Genomic DNA, 26,109 nt, shown 5'->3' with positions numbered 1-26,109 from the left:
TGTCTGTTTTAGTAGCCGTGACAAGTAGCTGCTACTAGTAGCTCTGTGTGTCTTCACCCTAACATATGGCTAATCAGTTTCTTCCTTTGATCAGGCAAAATGTTGGAATCAAAGGATTATTAGGTAAATTGATAATTTTAATGACATGAGCGCAGAGAACTGGCACAGTTTGACCAAAATACCTGTCCTTGCGCAGCCACTGTAATGCTATAAACCTTCTTATACCTAAAGTATTATTGTTTTTTTTGTTGGCATACCAGAAGCAAGATATTCTTAAACAAGTAAGTGTCTAGTATTTTCTTTCCTTTGATTTTCAGCTGTAATTAATTTTTATTCAAATGAGAAATTATTGAAAATATTTGTATAGAAGCAAAACAAAAACTAAACAAGGATTCATCCAAATTGGATGACTTTGGATGGATTTATGTGTATTGTTGCCCAAGGGGGTCATTTACCTTACCCCAGGGTGCATAAGTCCCCCTATTAGTGCGCACTTAACAAGCCCTGGAGAATACTGCACATTGTTCTCTGTGCCAGGGCAGGCATTAAGGATGGGGCCCGCTGTGGCCTGGAGCCCCTGCTTCTGCTGATGTGAATAATGCACATGTTAGGGGATGGGTAGAAGGATACCCACATGCTTCCCCTCTCCTGCCCCTACATAACTGCAAACTGGCTGCCCCCCAAGGCTGAGCAGTTTCTATTGCAATGCTGTTCTTAAGCAGACCTCTTTTTTCACTTAAAGGTAGGACAGACATTATTCAAGACAGGGGTCTGCCATCTAAACAGCAAGAGTTTACAGAAGGGAGGCAATGTCAAACAAACTAGATTGATCTTTGGGAGTGAAACCTGAAGCAGTTGCTTATTTAAATTTTTGCAAAGCATCCTGGCAGTAAGCAGATATTATGTGGCAAAGAGTAGAATGGATTGCGGGCTAGTGTATACATTATGGGAGGGCGGATAGAGTGCAGACTGTTGCAAATTAGTGGTGTATATTTTGAGGGGGGATAAGAAATAAGCAAAGTGCGGCAGGAATTTGTACAGGTTTTTTTTTTTCAAGTGTGACATTTAGTTGTACCATTAATTATGGGTCCAAGAGGTAAGGTTATACATTGTGCTTATCATGAGGTATATTTTAATGATGTCACAACCCAGGGCAGTATAAATAAAGCAATTCCACAAGGCATAGAGGAAAGCACCCAGACTACAATTTAATGCTTTTCAATGCTATTAAGTGAAAAATTGGAGCATTATTAGTATTCTGTTCCTTCTCAAAACGGCTGAGTAAAGCATGTTTACCTACTAAATGACTCCTCTTCTTGTGTGTAAGCATAACCCTGGTTCCTCTGTGTTTATTGTAAGAGGGATCAGCATTTTAATGTTATAGTCATTAATTAACTATGCTGCATATAGCAACATACAACCATCTCTGGGCATGGGAATTCCTATTATCTTACCCTTTTTACAGCAGCAAAAATTTGCTCAAAAAAATAAAATAAAAAGTCTTGGCTGAGTTTAGATTTTTATTTAAAAAAGGGATAGCTACAAAAAGAAAAAAATGTACTGATAATTTGCACATATTGCTTATTTGCAACATGCTATTTTGTTGCAATTTGTGCAACAGCAATTGTGATTTTTTTTTTTGTCAGTTGTGTTTTTTGCCAAGATTGCAGGGGGTTTTGTGATTTTTCTGCTGCTGGATCAGGAAATAATGATTCCGTTACCTATGCCCTTGGTGTTGTATGTGTGCCTTATTGACCCAGAGTTAAGGTGGCCATACACGGGCCGATTGTAGCTGCCGATATCTGTCCCTTGGACCAATATAACAGAAAAAAATAGTGAGGCTTACTCATGTCTATAAAATTTACCCTTTGCTTAAAACATTTTTTATAAACTTATATTTTTTAACCATGTAAGGAAGGAAAAAAAACCCATCTAATGGGGAAAAAACCCCTTCCTGGCATGGATGATTGGCACTAATACCAGGGTATGAGTCCAATAGACAAGTGTATGAAGGCAAAGCAGATTGAATTTTAGACCCCCTTGCCTTCCTGATTAACTATACCTACCAGTAGTTGTAGGAAGGAAAATGTGTTATTATATGCATATATACATATCTCTCATTTTAATGTAAGGTCCTACAACAGGAATGAGAGAGGATTTCCTCCACTGAACACTGCATGAAAAGAAAAAAAGAGCCTCTTAGCCTGGATGATATTAAATATGTAACGATAATAATCCAAGGGTATATTTCTATGTAATTAGCAATCAGCAATCATGTACTTACTGCTTTTAGCTGGAAAGGGGGTGGTAATTCTTTCCTTTCCAGCTCCACCCAATTGAATTAAAGAGTGGCTGGTGTTTTATATTCCCATCACCAAGACACTGACTTGGATCTTTTCTCCAGGAGCTAAAGAAATAAGAAACAAAAACACATATTAATTATAGTAACTATATTAATACAGTAGTATATCTTTGAGTTCATTGGATTCTAATGCAATGATATATAAAACCAGAGACAGTTTACAGCAACGGAGATGGGGAATTGAATTGAAGTACTGGGGGTTTTAATGTAAACACACACACACACTTCCATCCCTGTGCTCACACTCACCCTTCTCAGAAGATCCTTTAGATCCATTCCTCGTCCAGCCAACGAGGAATCCTGGGATCATCATTGATAGTAGAGCTGATGAGTTTCTCCCTGTTGTTGCATTCATAAAAAGGGGAGTCACCAGTGGCCATTTGACAGATGATTATTCCCAGTGACCACCAATCCACAGCAGCGTTGTATCTTTGCAAGACCTTGAAAATAAATACCAAATGCTCTGAATGACTTCTGCTTTGATATTCTGACCTCCCCACCATATTTAAGGAACTACATGATCACATGATTCTATTTCCCATTAACAGAAACAATTCACACCCATAACTAAGAAAAAGTAAAAAATAAATCCCAATATAACTTTTTAGATAACTGCTAAAATATTACCTACATATTACCATAATACTGATACCCCCTATGTGTATTTGATTGTGCTTAGAATGTGCTTTGGGCACATTATTAAACACGTATTTCTCTTACTGAAACTGTAAATGCACTGCTCACCTCTGGGGCCATGTACCCCAGTGTTCCTGCCCGGCCAGTGATCGTGCTGTTGCCAAACATGTTCGGAACTGCCAGGCCAAAGTTAGATATTTTGACATGGCCGTATTGGTCCAGCAAAATATTGTCAGGTTTGAGATCTCTGTAATATAGCTCGAAAAATGGAGAATACACAGTTTAATTGATTGAGGTAGATGTCTTACCCTTTGTAGTGATGGGTCCGGGTGCTCATGCCCCAGACCTTCAGCTTAGGGAGCCAATATAGGAAATTGCATAGGGAAATCAGGCAGGCACTCCACTACTCCAAAATTAAAGTCTCAAAGCAGCTCAATATTGAAGTAAAAACAGTTCAGTTTATAATAACTAAACACAAAATGCAAGGAAAGCCTTATGCGTTTCATACCAAGAAGGGTACTTAGTCATAGGCTAAATAACAATCCACAAATACACATTATTTAAAGCAAAGGTAGCCAATCATATTGCAAAGGGATTGACCAATCACAGTGTACATATAATCAAGGTTAATTAAGTATCTACTGTGGTTAATTAAAGAAGCAAATGTGTTGGAGTACAAAAGCTTTTGAAGAATGGTATCCACCATTAGGCACAATAATATTTACCTATAAGTAACAAGAAACATTGTAATCAAAATTTAAACCTTCAGGTTGTCTCATATGTAAATAAAAGATCCACTTAGTTTCTTTATAAGGGCATTGGTAATGTTACCAATGTTCCCCGGTGGGCCCTGCACCCCCCAGTCCGACTCTGGTCTCAAGTTGGAAGGTCTTAGAGTTATTCCCTGGAACATCATTTGAGACAACAAATCAGCTACACATAACATCCAGGCAGGTCAATTGGCTCCTACTAAAATTGGCTATAGTGTGCAGAAGTGATAGGGAATTTAATTGTAAGCTCCCCTGGGGCAGGGACTGATGTGAATTATGTATAATCTCTGTAAAATGCTGCAGAACATGTTATACCAATACAGGTATTGGATACATTATCCAGATTACTCAGAACCTGGGGTTTTCCGGGTAATGGATCTTTATATAATGTTGCCAAAAAATCATTCAAGCATGAAATAAACCCAATAGGGTTGTTTTGACTCCAATATGGGTTCATGTAGCTTAGTTACCATCAAGTACAAGGTAGTGTTTTATTATTACATAGAAAAAGGAAATCATTTGTAATTAGAATTAGAATTATTTGCTTATAATTGGCTCTATGAGAGATGGCCTTTCCATAATTTAGAGCTTTCTGGATAACAGGTTTCCTGATAAAGGATCCCATACCTGTATCTGCAAGTATAGCTATAACATTTAGAAACAATATTGGGTGTTTTATTCTTAATGTAATTTTCGAAAATATTTCTGTTCAAACCAGGCAATCGACTTTGAAGGTTTCCAGTTATTCATGAAAACCTTTCTTGAAGCTGAACTTCCAGATGAATTCTGCAAGCATCTCTTTATGTCATTCAGTAACAGATTTCATAACCCCAGCCCCTCCATTCAAAGCAAATCTCAGCTTCTCTCTGGAGGTAAGTCATTTGCTCTGTATCCCAGTAGAACTAGGTTTCCCAAGCAATGTAGATATGGACAAATGTATGCCAATGGATTTTGGTTTTTGGACTGATTTCTGTATCTGATAAAAATCAGAACAGTATAGGCAATAGGCTTTGTACCAGCTATAGTAATCCATAACAACCAATCAACAGGTTGCATTTATTGGTCCTGTGTTGTAAAGTAATTATATGAATGGGTGTTATAGGGTACTAGAAGCTGAGCAAAATGTGTCCTCTACAATATTAGGTGACTGTATTTGCAGTATATAATAACTCATATCAGATACAAGAGTTAGTTTAGTAATATTTGGTATTTGTACATTATTCAGCACTGTAGTGTGACCCAGATTTTGCTGTTACGTTGTCTATATTAATGGGAAACTTGTTTGTAATGATACCATGCTCATTAGGATTAGTGGATTACAATCCAGTGACAGCTGTGGAATGTCGTGGAAAGCCATTTTCTGAATTTCATTATCTGTTTTTTAAGGGATTTGTTGTTGGACACATGTTGGAGACATGAAATAAAACATTTATGCCCATAATAATTACTGAATAGTGAATACAGGTGCATTGAAAAAACATGATGAAAACCACCCATTTACTTCAATGCATTGGGTGAATGAAAAAAAATGTCCACAATGCATTTGGAGTGAGAAAAAACTTGAAAAAAATTGCCATTACCCCAATAAGTTTGCCATAATTTCACCATTTCCCAAATGTTATCACGGTTTTGCTAATTTTTCAGCAAAGCAAAACAGGACATTTCTGCTCATCATGAGTGGAGGTTAATTTTGTTCCAAATTAACTGTAATGGGTTTCTTACATGAATGAACTGATAATGTATAGTTTCAGGCATTTGTGGTAAAATCATGCTAGTAACTAATAGGTGCAAAGATTGCTATTTGTATAGTAACCCATGACAACCAATGAACAGACAGCATTTATTGATCAGGTGTTTGAAAATGAACGTCTTTATTGGTTGCTGTTGGTTACAAAAGATGGAGAAACTGTGCCTTTAATTCGTTACCATAGAATATGATCAGATTAAATTAAAAAATGCTCACTATATTAAAGAAAACTGCATATATTTAATAGGGCCATGGAAAAATAGGCTAGATTAGTATTTTCATTTACTCAGAGCTGATTGAAAGGGTCTTCTCTAAGAAGTAAAAGAATTAGAATTCATAAACAGTTGTGTGTCTGTTTCTAAATTGTTAAAATAACAGTTAAGGATATTGATCAGCAATGTTCTAGTTACAATATTTGAAATGAATGAATATCCTATTTTTTATTATTAATACAGTTTAAACATTAAAAGATGTTCCAGCCAAATAATGCCGTTCTGAAAAATGCGTGAAATACTCCACCTTGTGGTAAAATCAGAGAACTTTTGTTTAATAGTCACAGTAAATTCTAAGCTCTGACATTTATTTGATAAGGTTTGAAATGGAATCATAATTTGACATTTAGACTAGATATATATATATATATATATATTGAACTTTTTAAAATACACAGTCCATACTTTCAACTTGTATTAGGTAATATAAAGCTCTATTTTAAAGGGGTGGTTCACCTTTACTTTAACTTTTAGTATATTATAGACTGTCCCATTCCTAGTAACTTTGCAATTGGCATTATTTTTTCTAGTTTTTAAATTATTTGCAATTCTCTTCTGCCTCTTTCCAGCTTTCAAATGAGTCACTCACCCTGACAGCCAAAAACCTATTGCTCTGTGAGCTTACCATTTTATTATTGTTACTTTTTTTTTTATTACTTATCTTACTATTTAGTCTCTCCCCTATTTATATTCCAGTGTCTCATTCAAACCACTGCCTGGTTCTTAAGGTGAACAAGACCTTAGCATCCGGCTGCTGAAATTGCAGTCCAGAGAAGAGCTGGTCAAAAAGCTAAATAACTGAAAAACCACAAAGAATAACAAATGAAACCCAATTGCAAATTGTCTCAGAATATCACTGTCTATGTCATACTAAAAGTTAATTGAAAGGTGAACAACCTCTTTAAATTATACAGAAGATATTGTTTCACCTGTAAGGTCTTTAGAAGTTAGAGAGAATTTCCCTGACCATCATTCATTAAAGGCCTATTGTTATGTACCACAGTATTTCTAAAGATATTTGCAAAGCCCAGTGATCCCACTATTTAACTTGAGTATCAATGGTTTTCCCCCATTCTTTAGGTCTCAGAATGAACTACAGAAGTAACAGTTCATCACGATCATCCTCCCCGGTTTCTCTGCGACCCCCAGATGTGATCCAGCTGAAAGATATTGTTTGTTATTTATCACTTCTAGAAAGAGGAAGGCCTGAGGATAAACTAGAATGTATGTATTGTGACATGCCGTCTGCCTGTACATGTCATTTTTGGGGGAAATTAGCTATGGTAGGCAGGTAAGCATAGAGACTGGGACACCACATCTTCTGGCAAAATAGGTTTATTTTGGACAAACGCTTCCCAACATAAAGCTCACAGGAACACAGTTCATCAGCAGTTTCAACAAACTTATTCAAAACTTGTCCCCTCTCTGGGACTCTCAACATGAAGGGTAACTTCCACACTCTGGATATTTTCAGGGCTTCTCACTTTCCCTAGTGACTTTGTCACATCCACGGTGACTCTCACACTCGTGAATACTCAGGCTTCTCACTCAGCCCTGCTGTCTCTCCCCTCCTGGGATACCAGCTCACCAGCTTCTTGCACATGCTGGCTTTTCTCAGCTCTCATACACTTGGTCAATGCTCCCCCTGCTCCTTGCAGTGGCAGGCAGCACCCCAGCCCCTTTGGGAGTTCTTAACACAGTGACCCATTTTTCCTCTCCAGGCAGCTCCTCTCCTCTCAGTTTAGTCTATATATATATATATATATATATATATATATATATATATATATATATATACACATATATTGTTTACATCCCATCTATGTGTAAAACAACACTCTATATAAAATTAGATTTTATGTTATATTATTAGTAGACCCTCAAAATATACATTAGTAATTTAATTTTGGTTCTTGACTGATTCAGCAGCTTATTGGCCAAAACAACAAGCTTCTAGACTGACAAGTTAATCTGAAAATTGCATCATGTGTGTACAACACAGGGCAAGGATGTTGTCCTCTACCAAGGCATCTTCAATGGCCTTCCCTTTGATGTGATTGCTTGGCTTAGGTACCCAAATTGAGCTTGTGTGTGAAACACTTTACTATGTGTTGCTCCTGGGTACACTGTGTTAGAGAACCCTGGGGGTCTGTTTTATTCAGACCCACGTCCAACCTGCATACCCTAAGCCCAACCAGCACCCACTTACCTACTTCCTGATCCCCATGCAAGCCCACACGACCCACTCCCACAGTAAGGTGCCTATTTATTCTACTGTGTGAAAAACAGCTTTTGTAAAATAGCGGTGTAAAAACTGGTGTTCCAACGGTGAAATTTGCCATTTATTTTACACAGATTTTCACACCATTTTTTTGGCAAATTTTATTTTACACAGTATATTAAATAGCCCCCTAAGTGTTGCAAAATGACGCCACATAATCTGGAAATTATGTCATGTAGCGCTCGTTTGTACATTTTGAAACCTAGATTTTAATTTGTTATTTCCTAAGTGGCCACCCCACTGCAGCAGTTTGGGTACTTGCGGGTTACCCGTGCGGTGGGGGAAATCAAGTACATTCTGGGCGAGTCCCGTCTGCTTTGCGTGTATCCCGCAGTTACCCAACCTGATGCAGGACTCTGCAGGCACTGGGTAACATGGGAAACTCTTATCAAAAATGGCTTTAAAAAAAAGTTGCAAGGTGGAGTATGTGCTATGATACTTCACAATAATTTTTAACTTTCATTGAACATTGTAGATAGGGTTTATGTGCTGGAACTACTTAATACTTATGTGAGAGCAATAGTGAGTAAGTTCAAAGCAACCATAACTGCAGTTGTGTTAATTGACACCATTCATTAGAAGTAACGCATTATTGCTCTTCCGCCTTGTTGTTAACGAACTGGTGAATCTATCCCACCTTCTGTTCCAAATCTTACTTAGGTGCGACTATTGACACAGGGGAGCCCTGCAGATACCACCAGCTTGATGGTAGTGATAGCTCCAGGGTTCCCACAGTGACAACGTCAATAGGTGCAGCTAGGGTTACCCCCTTTTGTCAATATTCTTACCAGCCAGGGTGGGGGGGGGGGGTGGGTCAATAAGGTCAATAAGCATGTCTGTGACGTTGGGGCAGGGTTGTGATGTAGAGGGCCGGGGCATGATTTCAACGGCCTGCATTCAAGGTAAAATAGAGAGTGAGTTGGTTAGAAAGGGAGCTGGGATACGGAAGAGGAGGTGGGATGGGCAAGCTCACTTAAAACCTGCCGGAGTAAGCTCAGTTGAATTCCAGTGACTGTATTAACATTAAAGGGGCTATGTAATAAAATGCACTAAGTTTGCCCAGAAGCAGTTTACTGGTCACCTGTTTAAAAGTAAAAAATCTTGTTGGTTGCTATGGGTTACTGCTCCTAGGCAATCATAGTGCATTTTATTACATATAGAGGTAAGAGTTTAAATACAAGGGAATTCCCTACCACTTACACATAGCTGAACTAAAGATGCCACTTGGATGAGTGGTCAAACATATTAATTACAACTCAACTTAACAAGCCAAGTTGCTTTAGACTTATCATTACTAGATGCTACAAATCATGACTTACCTTCATATGCGCTAGAAGCACACTGCACAGGAGCATGGGAAATGCTTAAAAAAACAGGTAGAAGATTTTGAAAGATAGAAATAGATCTGGACTGCCATAAGGCGACTCACTGAGTTGATGCACAACACTGATTTAAGCTATCCCCATAGGGCCTTAGGGCAGATACAGTTAGCATTGGGTTAATTATTTCTAGGTCATTCCTTGTCATGCTTTAGTTGCCCTTTTAGTGCCATTCTGTTAACATTTTAATGATAAGATAAGGGTTTATGTTATTCAGAATTCATTTAAAATGTATCAAATGAGATATATTAAAACTAGTAGAATTCTTCATCTCCAGTTTTCTACATCTAATTTGTAAATTGTGTTGCATGCAACATTTATGGGGTAACCAAAAGACATGTAAATGTCCCTGGAAATGGCCCTGGAAGAGAAAGGGCCAATCAATGCCCCTGTCATGGCTTAAGTCATAAATTACATTAAATAGGGCTCAAAAGACCATTAAAGAGTATATCTGACTGATGTTGCTGGAAGTTTCCATAAATTAGTAAAAGAAAAATATGCCCGCTCATTCACTAACTGAGAATTGCCCTCATTCGAATGGATTACAGTCAATTTGCTCATCTCTAACAAAAAGCAGGATTAGATTTATAATGTGGTTTAATGGCCTTCTTAGTTCCCCACAGTGCAATGTCCATTTCAAGAGCAACTTATCTATGGTTCTATAGCATATCTGCTGATTACCTGCGGCTTTAATCATCATCTTATGGGACTAGTGGTAGTTCAGTAATACCTAGAGAGACGCACGCTGGTAATCCTTACTAAATCTTCCATTAATGAGCACCCGTGTTTAGAGCTCATCCACATTCTACTAGAAAAAAATGTCCATACTTGTGGGGTTAAAATGTGTGCAAATATATCCATACTGTATATGTATATGTTACAATATGCTTTGGGTGTATGTGTTTAACCCAGTGCAGCATCCGAGATCCTTCAGTCTACTTAGCTTTAAAAGGAGTCTAGATGCCAATAAATAATATTTGCTGATCATGTTCCATAGAGAAGTTGGAAGGTTAAGGAGTTCATTTAGAATGTGTGAGCACTAGAGCAAAGCCCCCAGATGTACCAGGCAGCTGCGCCTTGATGGAAATAAACTAGACAGCTGTCCTGGCTATATTTCTTTTCTCACATGCCCCAATGGTTCCCAGGTGCGGTTATGTTTATTAAGCAAAGCGTCTGGAGAGTGTCTCTCTATAAAATGACGATATTATGTGAAGGAGTATCACCATGGCCAGACACCTACTTCACCTGTTAACAGACCCGAGGCTCCTCTTTGGAGACAGTGTGGGTTCCCACAATGGGTGAGTGTGTAAACACTGAATAAAGATTAAAGTGTGCGTGTCTTCTGGGCACAATCATCATAAAGAAGGTCAGTTAATGCACAAGAAACCCATTGCCCAGAAGTGCAGCTACAAAAACATCTATAAGTAGCCACAATCCCTAAAATCTTTTTCTACTATTTTATTAAAGGAGACATATATTATAATTAAAATTCCCCCTAATTTTATAGATCAAAATAACCAATATACACTTTCACTCTGGGCTAAAAATAATAATTAACAATTCTCCCTTTATTGGAGTTAATCATAGCTTCCCTATGGCCAGAAGCACAGTAGTAGGCAGGCTTCTATTCCCTAACAGGTCCACCTAGCTGCTGATTGGTTCCTATCTTACAGTGCAGTGCCATCAGTTCTCCGCAGAGCCTGCGAAAAGAGGCCGCTAGACTAGCAGGGTATTTGAGAACTTTTTTAAATAAATCAGCTGAAACACAATTTTTTAAAGCACACAGGGTTGGACTGTGAAAAACCTGGTGGGCCCCTTTCCTTTTGGGCCCCACCGACCAAGACCCAATCCCAGCTGGGAATTGCAAATGCTCCTCTACCCGATCAGTGTGGGTGCATGGAGGAAGGCAGGCGGCTCATCTGCTTGCATGAAGCGGTGATGGCAGTGGCATAAGGCCCAATGTGGTGGAGATTGCAACTGGGGTTAGGAGTCCCCCAGTGGGCCCCACACACCCCACTCCGACACTGAAAGCACATTCTTTCTAATGCACTGTCACATTCTTGTTTTTCACACAATATGTCCCCTTTTATGCAACCATTTTCTTTGGAAGCTCGCAATCACTTTATTGGACTAGTGAGATGTAAAATGGTGGTGTGTATTCTGAGCTCACCTGAGCTTTTATATACATGATTTTTTGCCAAACTAAATCTTTTTTATTTATATTTTCAGTTATGTTTCGACTGTACGACACCGATGGAAATGGATACCTGGACAGTACGGTAAATTGCTTAAAAAACCTAAGATCGCAAAGCTGCTTGTTTAGTTACTCATGAAAAGAAAAGACACAAATAAAAAGAATGGAGATAAATGGCGAATAGTGAGCCACAGAGCAGGAGCCTGTTACATATAGTTACATAGTTACATAGTTACATAGGGTTGAAAAAAGACCAGAGTCCATCAAGTTCAACCCATCCAAGTAAACCCAGCACACACAACCCACACCTACCAATCTATACACTCACATACATAAACTATAAATACAACCACTAATACTAACTGTAGATATTAGTATCACAATAGCCTTGGATATTCTGATTGTTCAAGAACTCATCCAGGCCCCTCTTAAAAGCATTAACAGAATCTGCCATTACCAGATGTTGTTACCCAATAAATCTGTACTTACGTAAAGGGCTGGAACTAAAATCAGTGCAGACACTGGAGTCCTGGCAATTTAGTGGCCTGTTTTCTAACACTGGGCAAAGATGCCCTGGCAGCACCCTGGCAAACACCCCACAAGCTGGGGCCCAAGTGGATAGATGAGCATAGTGAAGGGCCCTAGTGTTCTTAAATCTTAGGCCAGAAGAAGTGTCTGGACGGACCTAGAGGAAAGCCCCTGACAATGCGATACCATTGGGTTTGACCCAAAAAGGGTGTATGAGTGAAAGTTCCCCTGAAGGAAGGTACTACAGGCTGAAGGTAGAAGGGTTAAATAAACAGAAGGGTCAGTGAAGTGAGTAAATATTTGGGACTAACTGCTCTCTTAAGGCCAAGGGCACATTGGGTATGCGGCCCCCTTCATTCCACCTGCATTTTGTAAGTAGGAGGAGTAAAGCACAACTCATATAGCCAATAACAATAAACAATATATTCCGCAGTCCTGTGCAATAAGTGGGTGCATACAGCGAACAAGTGGTGTTGATTATACTATTGCACTTTCCACAATTCCTATAAAAAGGAAATGTGCATTTTCTAAAAATTTAATTTCTTTCCACATTATTACTTTATTAACAATTTTTCCTTCTCCTATAAGAAACTAAAAGGAGACTTCATAAATGTTATGCTTCTGCTCTGTAACATGACTGAGTAATAAATAGGCCAATGTCCCTGTCTTGCTTTGTCCCTGTATCATTTTCTACTACTGCTGCCACTCTCTCATTAGAAAATGGATGACTAAAAATAAATACATTCCGTGGCCCCCAAAATCATGAATCTGTTACAGAATCAATATTTGCTTTTCTTCCAGGAACTGGAAAGTATCATTACACAGATGATGCATGTGGCTGAATACTTGGAATGGGATGTCACAGAGCTTAATCCTGTAAGCAAACATTGATTTTTTTTCCCCTTTCCTTTCATTAGTTTTGCATATTCTTACAACTTGACAAAACTGAGAATAAAATAGCCCAGTTGGTAAAACTGTGTATAACAATATTTTTTAGCCCTTTTTTATTGTCAGCACAGGTAAAATGTGGACATTAGTGTCCAGATTTGATTTCAGTGAATATTGCAGGTTATTTTTATTATTAAAGGTATGGGATCCGTTATCTGGAAATCTGTTATCCAGAAAGCTGCGAATTACGGAATGCCCATCTCCCATAGACTCCATTTTAATCGAATAATTCAGATTTTTTAAATTGCTTTCCTTTTTCTCTGTAATAATAAAACAGTACCTTAGATTTTATCCAAACTAAGATATCATTAATCCTTATTGGAGGCAAAACAATCCTATTGGGTCTAATTAATGTTTTATTGTTTTTTTAGTAGATTTAGATTGTTAGGTTTTATTGTTTTTTTAGTAGATTAGTAGATTTAGATGCAGCGGAACCCCGAATCCTTCGTAAAAGATGGCCGAATCCGGCATACGCTAATTAGATCACATAACAGTTAAATGTTGGCGCGTGCGGTGAAAGATTTTTAACTCTGTTTTTAAGAAAAAGTCACATGATTTCTAGGATTCCAGTTTGGTTCGGCCAGGAGCGTGGATTCGGCTAAAATCTGAATCCTGCCAAAAAAAGCAGAATCTTGGCCTGGTTTCAGGGCATCCCTATTACAGGTATAATATCTGTTATCCAGAATACTTGTGACCTGGGGTTTTCTGGATAAGGGGTCTTTCTGTGTACTAAAAAATTATTTAAACATTAAATAAACCCAATAGGATTGTTTTGCCTCCAATAAGGATTAATTATATCTTAGTTGGGATCAAGTACAGGTACTGTTTTATTATTACAGAGAAAAGGGAATCATTTAACCATTAAATAAACCCAATAGGGCTGTTCTGCCCCCAATAAGGGGTAATTATATCTTAGTTGGGATCAAGTACAGGTACTGTTTTATTATTACAGGAAAAGGGAATCATTTAACCATTAAATAAACCCAATAGGGCTGTTCTGCCCCCAATAAGGGGTAATTATATCTTAGTTGGGATCAAGCACAGGTACTGTTTTATTATTATAGAGAAAAAGGAAATATGTTTTAAAATTTTTAGTTATTTTATTATAATGGAGTCTATGGAGGATGACCTTCCTGTAATTCAGAGCTTACTGGATGGATAACAAGCTTCCAGATAATGGATCCCATACCTGTATAGGAAATTATACTGTATTTAAGATCCTTGTGGGGATCCATCCTAAACATCATGGGGACTCATCTTTGGGCCCCAAAACAAAAGTAAAAATCCCTAGTGTAGCATGCACACAAATGGGATTTAATATAATAGAGTAGCGAGCAGCCTCTGTAAAGGCCAGTTAGTGTTGAAATTGTTGCAAGTCTTTTCCCTCCTAGATTCCTCCTGCTACTATAGCAGTATGGCCAATACAAATTTTAAAAATGATTTTTTCTTTAACCTCTCTGAGCTAATGTTGGACCACAAAGAGGGTTTGAAATAGAGACAGCAGTGTCTGCAGGGAGGTCCAGAGTTATAGTGGGGGCTGTAGAGGTCCTGACTGACCTAAATGTGTATAAACATTTGGTTATATGCCACATCAGTCATTGCCCCTTATAACATGATGTGTAACAATGGGGGAAGCAGAGGCTGCCACAGCTGGGGGTGGGGGGCATGGGGCAAAGGGATTTAAGCTGGCCATACATGCACCGATACTATTGTATGAAACCTCGTTTCGTACGATATTCGGTGCGTGTATGGCAAGTCGGCGAGTCAACCGATATCGCAGGAGGCTGCTGATATCGACTCGCCGATTGGCCAGGTTAAAAGATTTTGATCGGGCACCATAGAAGGCGCCTGAGCAAAATCTGCCTTCAGGGCTGAATCGGCAGAAGGAGGTAGAAATCCTATTGTTTCTACCACCTTATCTGCCGTTTCAGCCCTGAACGGTTAGTGGCGGATTGAACGATCTTTTGTGTGACCGATTATCGCACGAAAGATCGCAAATTGAGATGTGTGCGGCCACCTTTAGTTATATGTTTGCATACATTTTATCTGTACTCCTCTTGTTTGAGCTGTTGTAATAATTGGGTGTGTGTGCATGAAAGCCCTTGCTCTACTCCTTATTAACATATCAGTCCTCATTGGACTCTTCCCTTTGGTTAGCAACCCTTGAATGAAACTATAGACAAGAGATAATATAGACGTAAAAGGCTGTTACAGTAAGTGTTTCTGGTCCCTTTCTCTGATCTTTTTCTTTCAATGATTCAGACAATTTGTAATACCATTAAATCTAATCTAACACATTAACCGCATAACTGGAACCGTGACGTTACTACATTAAACAAAATATGTTTAAATAACTGTCACTTTGTGCCTTTAGATTCTCCATGAAATGATGGAAGAAATTGATTATGACCATGATGGGACTGTGTCTCTAGAGGAATGGATTCAAGGGGGGATGACGACAATTCCACTACTAGTTCTTCTTGGGCTAGAAAATGTAAGTACTAGAAATATTTCCTTACAGATGCAGTGGGGATAAGAGAGCCTTGAGGCTTTTACCACTGCTACTGCATCTCCCCTAGTACATCCCTACCAAGTGTGGAATATAGGTACATACAGGGCTATGCTGACTTTTTCCACACTCTTCACTTCATAAACTTCAAAGCAGAAAAGTGATTTTAATGGGAGCATCTACTGCAATTCTCACGTTGGGGATAAAGAAGTCTATCAAGTTTAACCCTTCCAAGCAAACCTCAGTGCACATGTATCAAACAGACATATCTGTATACTCACATATATAAACTATATACACTCAGGGGCATTTCAACCCCAAATGCCAGCCTGAGGTGGCCCAAAGGATGCTGGTTCCCCTCACCCCTCGGCACTTAAGTTTCTTGGTCAGAGGGGGGCTGAGGGGGGGTGCATTGCTAGTGCAGAGAATGCAATAGATCACATCCACTGCCACACCAGTGTCTAGGCAGCTGCTCGCCTCCTCATAGAAAGCTATTTACTTTGGTAATATCTATTGCCCATAAAACCATGCTGGCACAGAGTTACAACTGTAACCATAGTGGTAATATACAGTATATACACAGAAGTGTATGTAATGGTGCCCCTATTAGGTAACAGCACTTAGTATGGGAGAACAGGATGCTCTGTGAATGTAGCACTGGTGCCTCCACTTAATATATGATGGTGCATCACAATTATCCTTATTGTGATATGATAATACACAAATGAATTCATCAGATGAAGAACAGATATGAAACATTTCCTTATTAAATAAACTTATGTTGCACAGATGTTGCCGCATAAGCTAGCAAAGTCCTTGTGGAACATACAACGTGCAGTTTATACCTTCAGGGTTGGACTAGATGGGCCCCAATCCCTGCTGAGAAATGAAAGCAAATTAGCAATCCCCCGCATAGACTTAGGGGCTGATTTACTAACCCACGAATCCGACCCGAATTGGAAAAGTTCCGACTTGAAAACGAACATTTTGCGACTTTTTCGTATGTTTTGCGATTTTTTCGGATTCTGTACGAATTTTTCGTTACCAATACGATTTTTGCGTAAAAACGCGAGTTTTTCGTATCCATTACGAAAGTTGCGTAAAAAGTTGCGCATTTTTCGTAGCGTTAAAACTTACGCGAAAATTTTCGCGTAAGTTTTAACGCTACGCAAAATGCGCAACTTTTTACGCAACTTTCGTAATGGATAGGAAAACTCGCGTTTTTACGCAAAAATCATATTGGTAACGAAAAATTCGTAAAGAATCCGAAAAAATCGCAAAACATACGAAAAAATCGCAAAGTACCGATCATTACGAAAAAAACGCAATCGGACTCCATTCGACCCGTTCGTGGGTAAGTAAATCAGCCCCTAAGGAAGGAGGCACATCTGCACAGGGGGCAAATGGGGGATGTGGCAGCAGCAGCTTCAGGCCCAGTGTAGAGGATGTCATGACTTGTAGGCCCGGTGGACAGCCCACTCTGACGCTGGCTCCCTTTTTTAGCCCACAGCTCTCTCACAGCAGAGAAGAACACTCTTTATCCAGATCTCCTTTTACTTTCTACTTCCTTTTTTCCTGGGAGGAGTTTTTCCTTCCAGCCCTGAATGGGTGCAGCACAGTTATGCCCTTGCTTTGCCAGACAGTAGCCAGCAGCCATCTTAGGGAAGGCACACTAACTGCTGCAAGTAAAACAGGTTAGATACCTACACCAGTGTTTTTCAACCTTTTTTGGGCAAAGGCACACTTGTTTCATGAAAAAAATCACGAGGCACACCACCATTAGAAAATGTTAAAAAATTTAACTCTGTGCCTATATTGACTATATATAAAGTAATTCTCTTGAATAGGAATCAAATAAACACAAAGAAAGTATTTTCCGGGACATTTTCTCCACAAACCCACCCCCCCTAGTACACTGGTGCCCAGCAGCAGTGCCCCCCTAGTACACTGGTGCCCAGCAGCAGTGTCCCCCTAGTACACTGGTGCCCAGCAGCAGTGCCCCCCTAGTACATTGGTGCCCAGCAGCAGTGCCCCCTAGTACATTGGTGCCCAGCAGCAGTGCCCCCCTAGTACACTGGTGCCCAGCAGCAGTGCCCCCCTAGTACATTGGTGCCAAGAGCAGTGCCCCCCTAGTACATTGGTGCCCAGCAGCAGTGCCCCCCTAGTACATTGGTGCCAAGAGCAGTGCCCCCCCTAGTACATTGGTGCCAAGAGCAGTGCCCCCCCAGTACATTGGTGTACAGCAGCAGTGCCCCCCTAGTACATTGGTGCCAAGAGCAGTGCCCCCTAGTACATTGGTGCCAAGAGCAGTGCCTCCCTAGTACATTGGTGCCAAGAGCAGTGCCCCCTAGTACATTGGTGCCAAGAGCAGTGCCTCCCTAGTACATTGGTGCCAAGAGCAGTGCCCCCCTAGTACATTGGTGCCAAGAACAGTGCCCCCCTAGTACATTGGTGCCCAGCAGCAGTGCGTACTGACGTCACCCGTACACACGGGGCGCAACCAATGACAGGGCCTGGATTTTATTAAAGTAAGAATTGCCCGGGCCCGGGACAGTTGTACCCGCTGTGCCCCCCTGATGGCGGCCCTGCCTACGGCACACCAGGCAACATCTCAGCCGCGGAACAGCGGTTGAAAAACGCTGACCTACACAATGTATTCAATGTATTAGCTATGTAAGTAGCTAATATTAAAAATCCGTAATGCTATAAATTGACCACTAGATGGCACAAACATACTACAAATATCCATGTCACGGCTATTATTTCACTTCCATGTTCATGCACATAGAACACAAAGGACATTTTTAAAGCCCTGTAAAGTGTAGAAGTTAATGTAAAAATGTGAATAAACCCCATGCACCAATATTGCGCAAAGCATTGATTGCAAATATCTAATCAGCATACCTATAAAGCTGTGTATATTTTCCCAAACACCATACTAAAGATGAAAATTACACCACTGTAGAACTGGTTTAAGCTGTGAAGTTGGACATTGGAGGGAAAGGAAAAGGCTGCCTGAAAAGTTTACACTGGAATTTTAAACACAAATACTCATTCAAATAATTCTGCTCTTTAAATACGTATGTTAACACATACATTTAATTTTTAAAACTACACCTATTTAAATATGCTTCAAAGGCTGATACAAATTATTTGGACTAAATATATAAAAATATATACAATACAATTGATGCACTGTATAAGTACATAAGGGAAAAGCATAAATGCTAAAGTATAGGGAAGGACAAAAAACTTCTTGTAGCGCAGGCAAACAATAAACTTTTACGCTAGTGTAGCCATCTAGTGGTTATCTACATAAAGCACAATTGTTACTACTGAAAATGCACCCTTTTCATCCTTAATGTTATATAAAATGGTTATTAAAATAATTATCCTTTCTATCTACATAAAAATAGACAAAGCATTTACTGGTCACTTTTATAAAGAAAAACATATGATTGGGTTGCACTGGGTTGCTAAACTGAGTGCAAACTTTAGGGTTCATTTACAAAGTGTGGGGCAGGGTGCAAACTGCAGAAAATATGTGTGATCTGCCGTATTGTTTTCTTATTTGCAAGTATTTGCTCCAGTGTTTGGCAGCTTTATATTCATGAGTAGTGATGAGCGAATCTGTCCCGTTTCGCTTCGCAGAAAAATTCGCAAAGCAGCGAAAATGTTGCGCGTCAAAAAAATTTGCCGCCCGCGGCTATTCTTTTGTCGCCCGCAGTTATTCTTTTGTCGCCCATGGCTTTTCTTTTGTCGCCCGTATCTATTCTTTTGTCGCGCGACTATTCTTTTGTTGGTTTTCTGTTACATAAACTCAGGTGAGCTGTTTATTTTAAGCAAACACCCTTGTCCTCTTGTGCTTCCCAGCTTGCAAGTTCTGAATGACACAAAAGCTAGGAAGCTCTAGGGGATGCCAACTTGCCACCCACTTCCTGCCCTTTTTGTGTGCATTCTTGGCAAAGTGAAGCAGTGCTGCATACAAAGTGCATGTGTGCACACTTCATCCATGGAACACAAGCCCACATATGTAACACAAGGCATAAAAGTTTGCCCAGTTGCAGTCATCCATAGCAACCAATGAGATACCTGACCAGTAAATGCTACCTGTTGTAGGCAACGCTGCAAAAATGTTATTTTGTGGATAACAGACTGTGCAACTATAAGCAGTGTTAGTCAGTGCCTTCTAAGGTGATTAAAATGCTGATGTGCATACAAAAGGGTATTAACTTGAGTGATAAAAGATAATTTTGTATCTTTCCAGATCCTTGGTAAGGCCTTGCCCTGAGTATGCAGTATTGCTTTGGGCCCCAGATATAAATGAGCTGGAAAGAGTTCAGGGACATGGATTTAGACTTGTGAAAGGAATGGAACAATTAAACTGTAAGGAAAGACAAGAAGTTTGGGTCTTGTACTACAGAGAAGAGGTGCTTGCAAGGGGACATGAATCCTCTTTACAAATGTGTTAGGGGGACAAGTCCTATGTGAGGATGTCTTTTTCACAACCTTAAAATGAGTATTAATGAGCTAGACTGGTAAAAGGAATGGGAGAATTAAGGAGGAAAGACTGTCAAGGTTGGGGTTGTTTTCTCTTAAAAAAAATGCAAGTAGATATGATTAGTTTTACAAGTGATTAAGAAGGGCTTTAGTGATTTTTTGAACAAGCATAATATCCAAGGCTATTGTTAGACTAAAATCAGTATTGATGTTGTTATATATAGTTTATACATAGGTTGCTATAAGTATGAGTATTGAAGTGCACTGGGGTCACTTGAACTTGATGGACATTGGTCTTTTCCAATCTTCCAATCCAAATGAACTATGTAACTATGTAAAAGAGTAAATGACAAAGCTCCTATAGACTTGAGAAAAAAAGAGGGCAGAGAGGTTGGGGAATGCCATGCCGTGTGATGTTGTGATGGCAGACTTCCTTTTAATGCCTTTAAGAGAGGCCTGGATGACTTCTTGGGCAGGGAAAATATCCAGTAATCCGGGTGATGTCAGGTTATGTTTAACAAAAATTGTTTATTGATGCTGCTAAACTTTTGGCTGGGCCCCCAGCTTTTTGTTAAAGCAAACATAGGTTGGTGGCCAAAATATTAGCTGCTAAATGTAGCAGGGAAGCTTTATTACTTGACATTTTTAGGGCAGTACAGGGTCTTTTGTCAGTATATAGAACAAACAATATGCCTGACAAATCAGTATCTAAAAATCAAAACCTGTTCTTTTTAGCTTTTGTTTATAATGTTTTGGAATTAGCAACAGGTTTGCGGAGGTGACTATTTGGACTGTGTGTTTCTCTCTCTGATACGATGATTAAAATACTAAAGTAATATTTTGCACACCTTTATAGATTGGCCCTTATGTCTCATATTAAACATATGCACAGCCTCATTGTATGATGTGCAGCAGGTGTTTCTTTTTCTGTGTGATTATATAAAGTATTAAGCTAAAAATCATTTAAATATTGAATAAACCCAATAGGATTGTTTTGGCTCCAATAAGGATTATATCTTAGTTGAGATCAAGTACAGTTACTGTTTTATTATTACAGAGAAAAGGGAATCATTTAACCATTAAATAAACCCAATAGGATTGTTCTGCCCCAATAAGGGGTAATTATATCTTAGTTGGGATCAAGTACAGGTACTGTTTTATTATTACAGAGAAAAGGGAATCATTTAACCATTAAATAAACCCAATAGGGCTGTTCTGCCCCAATAAGGGGTAATAATATCTTAGTTGGGATCAAGTACAGGTACTGTTTTATTATTACAGAGAAAAGGGAATCATTTAACCATTAAATAAACCCAATAGGGCTGTTCTGCCCCCAATAAGGGGTAATTATATCTTAGTTGTGATCAAGTACAAGGTACTGTTTTATTATTACAGATAATAAAACAGTACACTACAATTATTTGCTTATAATAAAGTCTATGGGATAAGGCCTTTCCGTAATTCGGAAGTTTCTGGATAATGGATTTCCGGGTAAGGGATCCCATACCTGTAGTAAAAGAAGCTTGAAATCTAAACATTTTTTATAATGAAAATCCAACACCAATGGATTATTCCACTTTTTAAATGGGTTGTTTACCTTATATTATAGTATTTTGTAGACATTGTTATTCTGAGACAATTTGCTATTGGTTTTCATTTTTTTATTTTGTGTTGTTTTTTTAAGCTCAGTTTTTTGTTCAGCAGCTCTCTAGTTTTTTCAGATAGTATTTCAGAAGTTATCTGGTTGCTAGGGTCTTTTTAATCATAGCAACTAGGCAGTGACTTGAATGAGAGACTGGAATATGAATTGGTGAGGGGCTGAATAGGAAGTTAAGTCATAAAAAGTAAGAATAACAATAAACTTTATTCCTTGCAGAGCAATCGTTTTTTGGCTGCCAGGGTCAGTGACCCCCATCTAAATGCTGGAAAGAGGCAGAAGAAAAATAATTCAAAACCATAAATAATAAACACCAGTTGCGATGTTAATAGGAATAGGACATTCTATAATGCTAAAAAGTTAACTTAAGCATACCTCCCAACCCTCCCACTTTCAGTGGGACAGTCCCGATATTTATAGCACTGCCCGCTGTCCCGGATTCACTGTTAGATGTCCCGCTTCTCAGCATTGAACATTTAATTGATTGCTGTGCCTGCTCTGCTCCGGGGAAAAAAGCCCGCCCCCTTAACTCTTGAATCTACCCTGCTACCTCAAGCTCACAGCCTTACCTTGATGTTTAATTGTCCTGGGAGGAGCATTTGTGACAGGCAAGGGTCAACTATCGGCATTGGCGGACATTCCTTTCCTTGCTCCTGCTCACCGGGTCAGGGGCTGAGGGTGCGCTCTGTCTTTAATAAGGCAGAAGAGGCTGCTGTCTTTATTTGTGTGCTGGATAGTTTCACCTTTCCACCCCTAACATATATCTCTGACTCCTAGGATTCTCTGGCAGAGCACAGCATGCAGAATAGAAAACAGAGGTATCGCTGATCCGGTTCATAAAATATAGCAGACGTTTAAAAGGGGCCCCTATAAGTTTGGGAACCTTAGGCTGGCCTTGTTAATATGGCTAGAAATTCTAGTGGTACATTAATATTGTTTTGCCTTCAACTGATTAAGAATGGAAGGAAATAACATAGATTTATGTACCACTGGAATTGGCCCTGTTTATAACTTTGGAAAATGCACAGAACTGTTGGCATGTCTGAAGTTGATATGCCCTTTATCAGTTTCATTTAGTAATTTTACTGGCATGTCTGGGGTTAATATGCCCTTTATCAATTTAATGTAGTCATACTGGCACCTTTGAAGTTAATATGTCCTTTATTCTTTTTATTTAGTGATTATACTGGCTCATCTGGGGCATGTAAAGTGGGTGTGGCATGTGGGGCGTGGTCACAAAGCAGGCATGGCCAAAAATATTTTTCCGCACTACCCGCATCACATATTTTTGTCCCTCTTTCTCTTAATGAAATGTTGGGAGGTATGACTTAAGGAAGAACCACTTTTAAATTGTGCAGGAAGCACTGGCAGTGATACCGAGCTGCTCTGGTTCTCTAATAACTTTTGCTGGTTTCTTACTTTAATTCAAGCACTGTAAGCTTTGTTTCCAATATTAAACACATTGGTTTAACCAGAGATATAGGCCCTCTCAGTACTGGGCTTACTCAGTATTAGTCCTCGGCAAGTTCTTACACATGCAGTTGACACAAGTGGGACTGTGATCCATGATTTATACATTTCATTTATCTTTAAATATATTCCAAGTATATGCTGGTCAAACATTACATATATACCTCATTCTTTTTTCATAAAAGCATTCAGGATTTTTCATTACATTACTTGCCTGTGTGTCTATGTTATGATATTCATGAAAATATATGTTTTCTACAGAATGTTAAGGATGATGGACAGCATGTGTGGAGACTGAAACACTTTAACAAGCCTGCCTACTGTAATCTCTGCTTGAATATGCTAATAGGCCTGGGAAAGCAAGGTTTATGTTGTTCCTGTAAGTACTACATATTTATCTCATGAAATAGATTATAAAGAACAGGCTAAACTTTGTACAACAGAGTTTTTAGACATCTTTGCTCTGCTAAAATATAGCACTCAATCTTATCATCTAAAACTCAACTGTGTATGTTACTGTATAAGAGGCTCAAGAGACAAGGACTAATCAGTGTATGGCTAATGCTGTCTGATCCCTCTATGCTCTCTATTGATCCCCATATAAAAAGTTGTCTAGTCTTTTGCTCTTGGAGCTTGACAGAACTATTTGTACAATATGCTAAATAGTGATAACATTCAGGTGAGAAGTCCTTTAACTGTAGAATTTCTTGGGTTCCCATGATCTAGAAGATCTGAAACAAATGGTTCCTGTCTTGATGGACACATGATCGAATAGGACAAATTCAGGTGACAAGTGAATTCCAGTATAAAAAAAGTGGCATTGGATGAACACTGTGTTGTGATGTGTAGTTTAAGAAAACTTTGGGAGCAGAGGAAGAATGTTCTTTCCCAGTCTGACCCACACCCAAACCAAACCCACAATGGTCAGCCAAGTTTCAACTGTAACCCATCTGACCTAAGGGTAAACCAGAGGGTCACACAGGTTGCAAGTCAACCTGCACATCACTAACACACTGGTTTATTTAGCATTTTGAAGCAGCTACTGCTTTTGGCTGGAATTTTTGTCATTGTCTAAAATCAATACACAACTTGATAAATATGTGTTTTGTTTTTTACATGGAGTATAATTAGACAGAGATATGTAGTGTATTACTGTTTTTTTCTACAGTATGAGAAATAGGCTTCTGGTGCATTTACATTAAAGTAGTTGAACATGAAGCCAACTTTATTGATATCAATGTCAACAACAGTTTTTTTTAAATTGTTGCTCTTCTTTTGTCTTAGAGGTATATACAAGGTATATACAAGATATATACAAGGTACTGTATATACTCGAGTATAAGCCTAGTTTTTCAGCACCCAAAATGTGCTGAAAAAGTCACCCTCGGCTTATACTCGAGTCGGGTGCCATGGGTCCCTCTAGACTAGCACCCTTTCTCCTTTGTGTGCAAATTAGGCCCCCCCGCAACCAGACCCCCCAGTGCCCTGGCCTAGGCTCCCACTAGCAATACTTATTCCCCTTACATCTCCTCTGGGACCGGGTCTGCTGCCAGTTTGCCAATGTGCAATGAGCGTGGGGTAGTACTCATATTGTTTTTGTTGACCCTCTTCTCCACTTACAGAGCTTGTTTACTGTTTTTCTTTGAAATAAATATTGAAAAACATATGCCCCACTGATGCCTCAATTAATGTAATTTTATTGGTATTTATTTTGATTATTGAAACTTAGCAGTAGCCGTAGCCGCTGCATTTCCCACCCTAGGCTTATACTCGAGTCAATGAGTTTTCCCAGTTTTCTTGGGTAAAATTAGGTACCTCGGCTTATATTCGGATCGGCTTATACTCGAGTATATACGGTAATTAATAGCATAACAAAGCCTTGCATTAAAATTCCTAACTAGGAATAGAAGTTGTGGCAACATGGTATTTGCCCAAAATGCAACCAAAGTGAAGCAGATATGCTCCATGCCCTTTGGAGCTGCCCAAGAATCAAATAATATAGGAGAGAGGTGAGAGATTTATTCAATGCTAGCCTTCTTAACTGCACCCCGGTAATTCCTCAATGGGCTACTTCAGGCCTCACAACAAGGTTCCCTTCCAGGAACCTTGACTAGGGGAAGCAAAAGTTTATTGATCGTAATATCAGCTGTTGTGAAAAAAAAGCCATTTTTCAGTAATTAATTAAACCACAACCTCCTTTCATCACCCTTTTTATTTCACAAGTTCCAATGGTTCAATATGGATTGGACTGAAGCCTCTCTATAGAAAATATGGTCACTGGTACTCTTGTGTTTAAATTTTTGTACCTACAGTATGAGACAATAGTAAAAAAAAAGAAAAAAACTTTGGTAAAATGGTACATAATGATAATTTGTTCTAACATTCATCATTGGATTTGTTCTACTTGTGACATATACTGCCTTTATGTCTATTAATAAAAAAAAAAGTTAAAGTTAAAACAAACTAAAATCTCTAAGTGAAAATTCATTTATAAAGTTTATCTTTAAACATCATTTGAAGCATTATTTGATACTAATACTAATTTGCTTTAGTTATAAAGTCTTATTTTAAAGTCTTTGTGATTTTAAGACATGGATGCAGCTGTAATCAATGGTCAACTGTGTGTGTGTTTTTTACAAAATAGATAATATGATGCCATATTTTGCCTAATGTGCCTGGAAAATCAAATGTTAGAAACAGATGGTGTATTCCGGAAAACAGTGAATTTACGCAATGAAGACATAGTGTTGTGGTGGTAGGTTACAAATGGACTTTCACTGGCTACATGGCATCCATGACAACACTTGCTATCTGGAAATGGACTAATCAGCTATTTAAGGATTGGATAAACCAATA

The 26,109-nt window shown here is 38.9% G+C and overlaps 1 protein-coding gene across 2 annotated transcripts in view; it reads left to right on the top strand.

The window, feature by feature from the left end:
- The window catches only part of dgkb (diacylglycerol kinase beta), a 271,623-nt gene that overhangs the window by 53,045 nt on the left and 192,469 nt on the right, over positions 1-26,109 (top strand). Inside the window, exons 4-10 of one of the 2 annotated variants that reach the window (XM_031903168.1) lie at positions 261-281; positions 4,487-4,640; positions 6,868-7,011; positions 11,677-11,726; positions 12,971-13,045; positions 15,492-15,611; positions 23,515-23,632. In XM_031903168.1, coding sequence (XP_031759028.1) covers positions 261-281; positions 4,487-4,640; positions 6,868-7,011; positions 11,677-11,726; positions 12,971-13,045; positions 15,492-15,611; positions 23,515-23,632 — 682 coding nt within the window. 2 annotated transcript variants of the gene reach the window in all.

The sequence above is a fragment of the Xenopus tropicalis genome, chromosome 6 (assembly GCF_000004195.4).
Source record: "Xenopus tropicalis strain Nigerian chromosome 6, UCB_Xtro_10.0, whole genome shotgun sequence".
NCBI lineage: Eukaryota > Metazoa > Chordata > Amphibia > Anura > Pipidae > Xenopus > Xenopus tropicalis.
Note: the sequence above shows the minus strand (reverse complement) of the source record. Positions and strands in the feature narration are given on the sequence as shown.